We start from the raw sequence: 12,056 nt of genomic DNA on the forward strand, positions 1-12,056 counted from the left end.
ACATTTTCAGATTACTGTTAGCTGCACTGATTTAAAACGAGGCGGAGGCAGTGGGACATTTTGTCACTCAACTCCTCCATAATAATCCTATCACCCGATTACTGTTTTTGTTGTTGTTATTAGACGTCCCCTACATAATCTGTTCAACTCCCTCCCTCTTCTTGGGTGCACCTTGCAAGCTAATTAACAGGGGTAGAATTTTGATTGAAGTCATTATTGCTCACCCCTTTGTAGCAGCACCTTAGAGATTAATGGTGAACCATGTTATATGAGAAGACAAAGCCCTTGCTGCCACTGGAGTGGATTACTGTCAGTATGGAGCTATAGGAAGGTAGAGGAAGCCAGTAATTCCTATAGAAAAGTAGACAAACGTAGAACCACTGACTAACAACTTTCCCCGCTGAGACCTTTTGTCTTGAGATTCCCCCTTTCTCCTCCAGCTCCCTGTCAGGAGTGATAAAGACCTTGAGTCAGGCCAAAGCCAAAGCCTAGGTGACATGGAGAGTAAATCCAGCCCTAACGATTGGTGATATGCAATATGTTTTGTTTGGCTAAACTTCGGGGCTCCCTTTGTAATTCCTTAAGCACTTTATTGATTACCTATAGCTTAATTACAAATGGCATCAACTGCAGATTGAATACTGTTACTTTAAATGGCTATAGAAACCTTCTTATGCTCCCTGAATGCTAAATTCATCATCTGATGCTATGTGAAATCCATGGTAAGAATACTATTGAGGTTTTAAACCCACTGACATATGGAACTTTTAAGCTTAATTCACAATCCTTAACCACAGTTAATTGTATCATTGTCTATTGTAGCCTATCTCTCCAAAAAAGTGTTACTCTCATCCATTTTCTGTGCAGTTTAAGGATTCCGCTTGTGAACGGTCGTTTTGGGGAATGTATGTTAGTAATAATAATAACAATAACCAACCTATAGCTAACATTTTATTCAACTAGTTTCTCTTTACGTTACAATGACGCCTACTTTCTGCAAAGAAAAAAATCTTTATCAAATCCCTATTCTATGCCTTTCAATAAACCAAGCCCATTACCTCACGGCAGCTTTTGTTGGCCCTATACAAGCGAGAACAAAATGGTTATTCAGGAGAACGCTTTAGATTTTTATAGTGGGTAGAATTCACAAAGAGCAGTGTTATTGTATTAAAAAGAACCATCTGTACCAGAAACAATGGCTTCAAATTATCTCTGAATACCCTCTGAAAAAAATATAAAGCTTTGGCTTCTCATTATGTGCGATGTAAAAGGGGGGGGGGGGTGAAGCAGACTTGGTATAACTGACTTTTGTTGTTCTTGATGCATTCTTCTCGTTTTAAATCGGCCCCTTTTCAGATTGTGTGTAGCCATAAACGGCTTTTCTTCTTACAGGGGTAGCTAGCAAAGGACCAGCGTTCAGCGAGGAGCATGAGCGGCAGTACGCTGAAGTAGGAGCACTGGCTCTTGTAAAAACTCTGCGGACTCGGGGGCTAGTAAAGAGGGAGAGATGCCCCAGAGAGCATACAGCTGTTTCGGTCGAGCGAGAGAGAGTTCTCCGGCGGCTGAAGAGTGGTTCTTGAATCGGACAGATGATGTTCCATCCTCTTTTCTGCCAATCACCCAAAGATGAGGACAACACCCAAACTGGCACGTAAGTAGCATTGCAGTCTAGAGTGCGCGAATGCAGTGCACAGCAGTGTGAGAGTATCGCATTATGAGCTTCAGTGGTTCGTGGGTTCTTTTTCCATTGATGTATCGGACATAATTTAAAGCTTGCTCAACACCCGCAAACATTAGATTTTAAGTAGATTTTCCATTATAGCCTAACAATCCAAAGTGTAAGTGTTTTTTGGTTTGTTTCTTTTGTAGGCTGCTGGCTTTGTTTTGTTTTTGTATAGTGGTTTAGAATGTTCCAATTATATTTTGGGGATATTTTGTTAGATTTATGAAATTCTCCTTATTTCTCAGCAGAAGTAATGTTGGATCTTTAGCCCAAACACTGCTCCCAATAATTTTCAAGATTGTTTCATTTGGATATGAACTATTCTGGCCAAATTGCTTAGATTAGACTGTCAATCATAAATAGGCCTATTGAAACAGGGTTGGTCCAAAGTAAATGTTTAAAATATATTTATACACTTCTGACTCTATACCTACAATACTGATTTCGAGTTTTGAGTTAATAAAAAATATACCAAATTAGAGAAAAATCATAAAAATATTGTTTTTCTAATGCTAAGCAAGTCTAAGAATATTAGTTTCAAAATTGCACTTTTTAACCGTCCACTCCCTGTCCCATTGGTATTTCATAGGCTATGTGTATTGAGTGCTCAGAAGGTAATATTTTCTGTGGTGTACTGCTCTTCAATCACTGGCACGGCCCCTAGTGGACAATAATATGAAGCTTGGAGATTCATAATTCTATATATTTTCTTACCTGAAGTCTCTCTCTTCCGCTCTCTCTCTCGCTGAGAAAATGAAGGATCTGTTGAAAAAGTAAACCAATTTATTAAATAAACATATTACATCCAATTAGTAATATCACGGCTGGTTTGGTTATGTTGGATTATGTTGAGTAAATATTGATTTTTCAGGAGAAAGTGTGATGGGAGATTGCGTAATGAGTTAGGCTATAGGCCTAAGGGTTATTATGGCAGGCGTGTTTTATTATCGGGTGAGGTGTCTATTTTGAAAGGGAGCAATAGTGACTACATTTTTGAGAACGGAAGGCTTTACAATCTATAACAAATTTCCTCTTTAGACATTTTCACACTCATTGTGTTCAAGAGTTGATAGGGATGGGCCTGAATTTAATGTTTGCGCTTACTATAAATGACCAAGTTAATTTGCCATGAATTGCAGTGCTTTTCTTTTTTAGTTTATACATAAATAAAATACCCTATACATTTGTTATCATGTCTTTTGCTCCGTCCAGCCTTCATTGCAAATATGGTTTATATGCTGCAAACATAAGTAAAGGTTAGTTTGGTCTCAAGAGTGGTCAAATGAGGTTTGCCCGCAATTCTGTTTGTTGTTGGTTTGCTAATTACAAATGCAGGGAAACTCCTGTTAAGTATTCTTCATGATGTTGCAGACTCCCGCTGTTTCTTTCACATTACCATAAGCAGATTACAAATAGCGGCGAACACACCCATATGCAGATAGGCTATAGGGCTATTTCCAACTTGCATTATAATGGTCTGCTCTGCTGTAGCCTAGGCCTACCTTATCGCCACATCTCACCCAATTACTCAAATGTTAAACTTGTCAATATGGTGGTAATAAACTAATCAAATCAAATCAAATGTATTTATATAGCCCTTCGTACATCAGCTGATATCTCAAAGTGCTGTACAGAAACCCAGCCTAAAACCCCAAAGAGCAAGCAATGCAGGTGTAGAAGCACATAAACTATGTATCAATTTCTATATCAATTTAAATAAGTAGTGATGTTTGGTTTGATGAAATATACAAAAGAGGCCTATAATTATTTTATTTAGAATATAATTTCATTTAATATTATAGGTTAAGCATTGTAGATGTATATCACTGAAATGTTTAAGCACGTGTGTAAGCACACGCTCACAAGAATGTGATCTAAAAATACAGTCTATACAGTGTCCAGATTCTCGATACATTTATGTATTGGCCTATCTGATGCTTTTCCAGGATCTACAGCATCATTCATAACCAAATGTTCCACCATAAGAGGGAATGTAGCCTACAAATTAAAAGGCATTTACCAGTATACTAAACATGTAGTTGGTAGCTTATACAAGCTATATTATTATAGTTCAAAACAGAATATATAAGTGTATTAGGCTATAACAGTGTTCCATGAAACCTTTTAGGTTCAGAAATGTGTTTTTGCTATTATATATTTCGCCAGCAGACGGCGCTGAAGGCATGTAACAACGTGGCTTCATCTGTCTGTGTTGCTCACGCCTAACCTTTTGGATATAGCCTATGTGTGAATTTATATATGTATAAACACGTGCTTTTACAAGATACATAGCGGCTTGTTACTTTATTTTGCTTCTCATATTCTATCATCTTTCATAGTTCACATTTACAATGTAAATTAACCATCAGATCATTAACAAATAAAAACAATTGTATAGGCCTATTTAAAACATGTATCTATCTATCCTATAGGAGTTTTAACAATGCCAATTGTTGATGTTATGGGTTGAAAACCTATGCGCAAAATTGCATGTTATTTTGGCCTGTCATTGAAGTAGTGACCACTCTTGGGCATATTGTTAGTGAGTGAACTTTTTTTGTTTACTCAAATGTCCTACGACTAAGTGAATTTCAACAACAAAGGAATGGAAGTTAGGCTATATGTAGTCATGTTTTTGTTCAGGCTTATGTGCTGACAACACCCGAAACAAAACTAGGCAACTTATTTGTGATGGGCTTGCCTCCGTTTTCTTTTGGCATTCAACTTCAGTTCAAGTGAAGCTCATCCATTTCAACAATGGGGAAACAGCTAAGATTACCTATCCTCTTTTCAATGTAAAAACCAAGCTGAATTTGCTGATCGGTCCCTTTTATGTTAAGTTAACTGAAAACACAAATATTTATTTCATGGATAACTACACTACTTCTAATTACTAACAGAAAAGGAATAACATCACCCCTATGGCTATAGCCTCTACAACTAGACCTCTACATTCACAACTATTACTACAACTGTTACTATGGCCTAATGGTAATAAAGTGGTTGTTCTAAGCGAACTTGATAGAATAATATAGGCCAGGATATTTGTATGTTTAAGTTTTGATTGATTTATGCCCCCATTTGCTTTGCCCCTGTTTAGTCGTTGAACATTTAAAAAAATCAGGATATAGCCTACAAATAGAAACATGATATACCGATATTTGCATTTGATTCAGTACAGATACAATATCTAATTAAGTTTAAAATGCTATTTATTATTCTCAGCAACTTTTTAATGTTGGCTTAAAATAATAGCCTATATAAATTGAAACAGCTGAATTGGTCCAATATGCTGTTTACCTAACAACATAATTAAATGTATCCTACTGTATAATTTCTGGATCTTGTAATCCTTCGATTTTCAGTAGGAAGCACTTAAAGTTTGCCATCCTAGTGAAATGTTTCCACTTAAAGCACTTGCAATAATAAATATATAGCTTAGGCCTATTGGTTGATAACAGCAGATTCTGCCTCAGTGCTCCACCACTGACCGCAAGTAACCCCGCCCCTTTATGCTAAATAAAAGACACAATCCTGGCCGAGGGAACAGTCGCTCTGTGATTGGTCAGGTAAAAAGGCATTTATTCCCTGACAGCCCTCATCACATGAATGGTTGTCTATTAACTTGTTCAAAAAGTATCAGGAGTTGTCAAGGCTCTGGCGGAGAGGGAAAAGTCGTTTGTTGATTCTTTGAGACCAAGAGAGAAGTTTGTGGACACAACAGGACCTACTGGCTCAAAGCAAAAAAGACGTTTACTATTTCTACAAAGTTACTGAAAACGACAAGGTAACTCCAGCTAACTACCTTTTGAGTTGGACTTTTTCAATTGGTCGGGCAAATTTAATAAAAATCTGTTAATAATGTATAACATGATGGAAACTGAACTGAAACCCCCCGCACCCCAGACAAATTCTGGGGGTACTGGGAATTCAAATTCATCTGGAAACAACCAGAAAAACAGCCCGGACCGAGTCAAGAGACCCATGAATGCCTTCATGGTTTGGTCGAGGGGACAACGAAGAAAGATGGCACAGGAAAACCCCAAAATGCACAATTCGGAAATAAGTAAAAGACTTGGGGCCGAGTGGAAGCTTCTATCTGAGAGCGAAAAGCGACCTTTCATTGACGAAGCGAAGCGTCTCCGGGCTCTCCACATGAAGGAACATCCGGATTACAAATACCGACCCCGGAGGAAAACCAAGACGCTGATGAAGAAGGACAAGTACACTCTGCCAGGTGGGCTTCTTGCACCGGGCGGCAATGGCATGGGCGCGGGAGTGGGTGTAGGGGGAGGCTTGGGTGGTGGTGTTAATCAAAGGATGGACAGTTACGCACATATGAACGGCTGGACAAATGGAGGTTATGGCATGATGCAGGAGCAGCTTGGCTACGGGCAGCACCCTGGTTTAAACGCTCACAACAACGCGCAGATGCAGCAAATGCACCGCTATGACATGAGCGCACTTCAGTACAACTCCATGACTAACTCCCAGACCTACATGAACGGATCACCCACGTATAGCATGTCCTACTCACAGCAGAGCACTCCTGGAATGACTCTGGGCTCCATGGGTTCGGTGGTCAAGTCAGAGTCCAGTTCCAGTCCCCCCGTAGTCACATCGTCGTCTCACTCCAGGGGTGCTCCATGTCAGACAGGAGACCTACGGGACATGATCAGTATGTACTTACCGGGCGCTGAGGTGCCGGAGCAAACTGCTCAAAGCAGACTCCACATGTCCCAACATTACCAGAGCGCACCTGTACCCGGCACGACGATTAATGGCACACTCCCATTATCACATATGTAAATTAACTTTTATAAAAGAAACTGGACTACTCTGGACTATTTTTGTACAGAAAATTTGGGGTGGGAAATGTTGTATAGAACTCAAGGAAAGAACATAAAACGTTTTTGTCTTTCTATTCTAAAGATAAGTTCTAGAGGAACGGTAGGAACTCTGCAAAAGTTTTTCAATGATGTATAAGTTTGGAAAGTAGAAAGTGGGAGAGTCTCAATCAGATGTTTTATTATTGCAATCACCTTTTGTACAGTATTTATCAAAGAAACATAACAATCAGATGTAATGTTTGTAAACTACAAGAGGTTACATTTTTATAATCAGAAAGTCTGCAGCAAAGAAAATGGCAGAATTGAAATTGAGTTCAAGATGCTTATAAAACTGCAAACATTGGAATAGCGGTAGAAAAAGCAAAGCAGGTAAATGTTTCTCCTTGAGGGTCATTAGTACTAAACCATTTTAATTTCCTTAAAGAAAAAGAAGAAGAAGCGGAAACCTTTCCTTGCAGGTTAAGCATAATTGTTAATTTATATTTTGTCTCCCACTTTTCATCTGTTAGAGGTATAAAGTTTGTGTTCTTTATTTTCTAATGATTTGTACGATTTATGTATATTTACTGTGATATTTTACGTTTTTATTTCAAATTTCATTCCCGTAGTTGTATTTTAAATGTTGGCCTGTACGCAGCTGCCAACACTTCATGTATATATATATTCGAACTAATATCATCATTATAACAGTTACAATTTCAGCTGAGTTTTTTCAATATGCAGTTTGAAATGAATAAATTTTTGAAATTTGGATACTTGAAATTGTATTGAGTTTTGATTTTATTTATCATTTAATTCATTAGATAAGATTGTCATTCACGCTCAATTTGTTGTGGATTGTTCATGTTTTGTATTGCATTTATGTTATTCATGTTGCGTCAATATTTGTTAATCACATAATGTGTAAGAACATGATAGCCTTTCATATTCTGTCATATTTATTATATCGTTTTTTTACAATCCAAGGAAACAGGAATAAAATAAAGCTATAATGTGCTAAATCTGAAATCATATTTCATCATAACTATCAACAAAGACAAAATCATAGCAAATAATTTTATTGTTTGGTTGCTTCTGTGTCCATGTGCAGGCATACATGCATTTGTCATTTTAAATCTTTAGATGATTAAGACTCAGGATAATGACGTTTTATTTTTTTTGTGAAAGGAGCTATGCGCCTAAGGATTACGAAGGACTACCGTGCAAAGTTTGTTGCCTGTAAACCAATGCTTTGAGGTGAAGATTATTCGCCCAAAATGTTCAAGATTCTCACCAAGGTATTCGTTCATTTTATATTTTTACATAATCAATACACTCATCATTTGATTTATTTTAATTATATTTCAAATTGAGAACAGGTTTGTTCGGGGCATGGATATTATTTAAAACAGGCCTATACTGGTTTGAAATAAGTTTACCCCTCATGGATCAGAAAACAAAGTTTGAATGTGACAACATAGACGTTGAGACAGTCCATTTGAGCGCCTGGATTTTAAAGGCATGTTTGTAGTATCGATCATTTAAAATATAATAACATTAAAGGCTCTTGATATATGAATATAAATACACCCACTGAGCAACAGCGAAACAAATATGTTATATATATGCATAATGTTACACGCCTATAGGGCTACTTGTCTTGAAAGCATGCATGCACCACATCAACAGCATTTTTTTCATGTCGCTCCATATTAATTGGATTATTCGTTTAGTATCAAATTGTTCGACCGTCTTACACTAAATGTAGCCTGTTTAATGATTAAATCAAATGGGAAGTATTTTTGCAAAGAATCAAAAGACCCAACAGCTCAAATAATTTTCACACAGAGGCCTAAATACTGTAGCTCCATCTTCGAGTGGCCATTGAATTCACTGTTTATTCAAATTGAGATTTTTAAGATAACCACGGTTCACACAGTTCATGTCCATGGGTCGATGGGCAAACCTTTAAAAAATCCTTCCTGAAGTGTTCGCACTGTCATCTGTTGTTTCAAAACAAAAAGCCCTAGATGAGGTTATGCGTTGAATATAACAACGTTTTAAATCTGGGGTTGTTAAACAATTATTTTTTCCTGAACTGTAGAGTTAGATTTGCACTGTTGCTTGCCAAGGCTGGGAAGCTTCTATTACACTAGGTCTCAGGGGAGAGGAGCTCACATTAACCGCTAAATGAATATTTGACGAGGGCTCATTTCAAAGTATTATTCGACAAACGTGTCCCTACCGGACTTTCAAGGGGTCAGGGAGCAGTGGTTCAATTAATTATTTATACAAGCAGTAGAATTGGTTGTAATAGCTGAACATGTTTCGTAAACTAGGATTTTTAAAGGTCGAGTGTGTAAGGGCTTTTATTATAATTTAATGGAAGCAGGATTGGCCCATGTCATCATATGTGAAATATTGAAGTATGAGCGTTTAGCTGTAGTTTCATTAGTGTTTTGGGGGGGAATGGGAGAAAATAAACATTTGATAGCATATATGCATTTTACCTTTAAAGTCTATTGCAAACACGTAAGTGAAAAACATGCATGAAAATATCAACGGAGCACGTTTTTTTGTAGAGAGGTGTCGACTATATTCCCAGTAGTTGTGATAAGGTACAGGGCATGAACTAGCAATTATATTAGGCTACTGGACCTATTGAACTTGAGACTTTTGTGTTGGACTTCCATTGAGAGACTCTCGTCTTCTACACGTTGAATACGGGATATAATGCGTTTTCTATTCCCTGGAGGAGCAGTAATCAGTCAAGGAATCCCCCTGTTGGCTCACCACAGTAGGAGGAAAGTATAAAAGAGGAGTGTTTAAAATTATTTTCAATTGCGTGATTTAATCTCAAAGCGCCTAATGGCTGGTGTTCAATCCTCTCATGTTTTGAATGCTTGGACGTAGGCCCCCATATGCTTGGATATAGGCACTCGTAAAACATTGACAACTAAATATATCGTTTTGTGTGATTTAGGATAACAGCACTGTATAAGAAGAGGACCCAATGGTTCCAAAAGGCCTGGTTTTGCTCTACCGCCGTCCTCCCAGTCTGCCGCAGCTATTTGGACAGCAACAGGTGGTAAGCGCGCTATGTTTTGCTCATAGTAAAACCCCTCAGATATTATCTTTTGATATCTTTGTGAAATGACACGCTCTTCCTGGATAGTAATTATCATAACATATGAGGGCCTAACGTGTATAAACACATGTTAATCTCTAGTGTCCAGACATCATTCATGTGGGTAGGAAGATATAGCCTACGGCAAGAGACCTCCATATAAAATAAGATATAGGCTATGTTATATTTGTAGAGCTATACAACTTTTGTAGTTAATAAAAGGTGTATCGTTTGATAAATTATATACAAACGTGAGATGTGTCCCATAGTGTTCTCTGATCCAGAGGTAGTGGAATATGCGCACAAGTAATGGTCGCCAACTAGGCTTCTAATCCAACCCCTAAACAGTCACCAGATTTAGCCTATTGACAGTACGGAGTAATGACGTCACATGTACTAGATTGGTAAATAGAGTATTTCATTTTCTCCTTGGGTAATATTTTATTGGACATACCACGTGCGAGAGTGTGTTCTTTTAACATATTATGTATTGAATAAAACATCTGGATTAAAGTAATTGCATAGACAACAAGAAAAGGCCTACGCGTATTACTATTTGCCTATACCTTTATTTCGATTGGTGGCATAATAGATTTTGAAAGATTATATTTGATTACTTATTAGTATTGTTGATGTTGTATTGTTGTTGATATTTTTACTAATTTATTAGGCTATTTCTGCTGGAAAATATTATGTCTCGTTACGCACATCATTGGGACTATCCATTGATATGGTTCTAACTAATAGCTACACTGTAAAGAAAACTAATTTTCTCTATAGTAATTACTTTTCTCGCTTTCTCTGCTGTAGTTTGAGGAGTTGGGGTTGTAGTGGACGGCTTTCTGTGGGGGGATGCAGCATTGTGAGATTCGTTGAATTGAAATCTGTCAGATATGCCATCTATTTTAAGTCTCTCGTGGGGTGAATGGCAGTCGCTCCCTGATCCAGTGCAGGTGCAGGGAAGCAGGGGGATGGGGGTCTCTCTGCGCGGCCAAAATGCGCATTCTGTTCAATAGACCACACACTGTCAGCCAGCATGCCATCATCTCTGCGCCTCTCATACATTCTCAGAGCAGTGCAGGCTTTACCAGCTCGCCAGCAGATATACCGACATAGCCTACACAAGCGCGGGACCGAATGACTCTCAAGATTGTTAATGATCACTTTTTCTGTTTTTATCACTCATGTTTGATAATGAAAGGTTTATAGCCATATGCAAATGTGTGCTTTGAGAACATCATATATTATTTGAAAACATTCTTCAAGTTATTTACCGTTTGATTGATGTGGTGTGATCTTATCCCAATGGTCAAAAACTGGTTGAATCGACGTTGTTTCCACGTCATTTCAACAACAAAAATATTAAATGTGATGACGTTGAATTGACGTAGAAGACTGATTTGGATTCGAAAAAAGTAATCAATGTAACGGAATTTCGTCTTCTTTTCAGCCAACTTTTAACCAAAATCCAATTACATGGTGACATTTTTTGTTGATTTCACGTTGAATTCACATTTGTTAACCACTCAACCAAATGTAAATCAAAACTAGACGTTGAATTGATGTCTGTGCCCAGTGAGATGTTAGTAATAGTAGAATGTCGAACCTTCTTTTTCATAATCATCACCATGGCCATTTCGTTGTTTTCGATTGTGGACACACCCTAATTTGATTGATGGTGAATTTTAAATTGTAAAACAGCGGCCCTAAACTCATTACATATTCTGGTTTCTAGGAGAGACGGGATTAGAACAGGGACGACAGTTCAATGGATTAGTAGCCTACCAGTGTGCTAGTAAATACAATATACCACTGTACTCAAGTTGCTATGGAGGCCGCTAGCACTTGCCTATAATTCTAACCAAACCGCGGTACGTAGCTCTGATAAGATACAACAGTTGGTCTCTCAAGTTTCACTATTTCAGTGACTCCAGTTGTTTTGTGTTTTAATATAAAAAATATCAAACTAACACTTTTGAGGGAGAAGTTGAGAGTATTTGTTGCTGATTGAATTTAACATATCTGCACTAATCAGGTTATTAACAACACATTGAATGCTCTTCCAATGATGGGATGCAGTAAAAAAAACTAACTGCTATAATATTGGAAGATGATGCTTTTTATGATGAAGCATGTCACCGCTTATCATAGTTTACAAACCATTTATGGGGCCGGCTTTAGAGAGGGACATGCTAGAAGTGGCATCTCAAACTTAAATGTACATTGTTTTATAACTAACCAAGTTAATACACTTGCAATTACGGGATATAAGCTGATAATTGGCCCTTTTACTGAACAACAATATAAATCACCATCTCTTTATTTTTTAATAACGTCAAACGCTTCGCTGGATTGGCTCTGACAGTGAATACCTTTT

At 37.6% G+C, this 12,056-nt stretch overlaps 1 protein-coding gene and 1 long non-coding RNA gene across 8 annotated transcripts in view; both read left to right on the forward strand.

Moving 5' to 3' along the window:
* LOC135512879 (uncharacterized) overlaps positions 1–12,056 on the forward strand; it is a 101,156-nt gene that overhangs the window by 71,849 nt on the left and 17,251 nt on the right. For 4 of the 7 annotated variants that reach the window (XR_010451467.1, XR_010451465.1, XR_010451466.1 and 1 more), the window contains 2 exons: positions 1,393–1,651; positions 9,536–9,640. This is a non-coding gene — a long non-coding RNA (uncharacterized LOC135512879). Of the gene's footprint in view, positions 1–1,304; positions 1,652–7,740; positions 7,851–9,535; positions 9,641–12,056 lie in introns of those variants that run through there. The other 3 variants (XR_010451469.1, XR_010451468.1, XR_010451463.1) reach the window with 3 other exon arrangements.
* Positions 5,283–7,581, forward strand: LOC135512877 (transcription factor Sox-2). The gene has a single exon (XM_064935345.1). The coding sequence runs from the start codon at positions 5,585–5,587 to the stop codon at positions 6,530–6,532; it is 948 nt and encodes a 315-aa protein (XP_064791417.1). The 5' UTR covers positions 5,283–5,584; the 3' UTR covers positions 6,533–7,581.

The sequence above is a fragment of the Oncorhynchus masou genome, chromosome 24 (genome assembly GCF_036934945.1).
Source record: "Oncorhynchus masou masou isolate Uvic2021 chromosome 24, UVic_Omas_1.1, whole genome shotgun sequence".
Classification (NCBI taxonomy): Eukaryota; Metazoa; Chordata; class Actinopteri; order Salmoniformes; family Salmonidae; genus Oncorhynchus; species Oncorhynchus masou.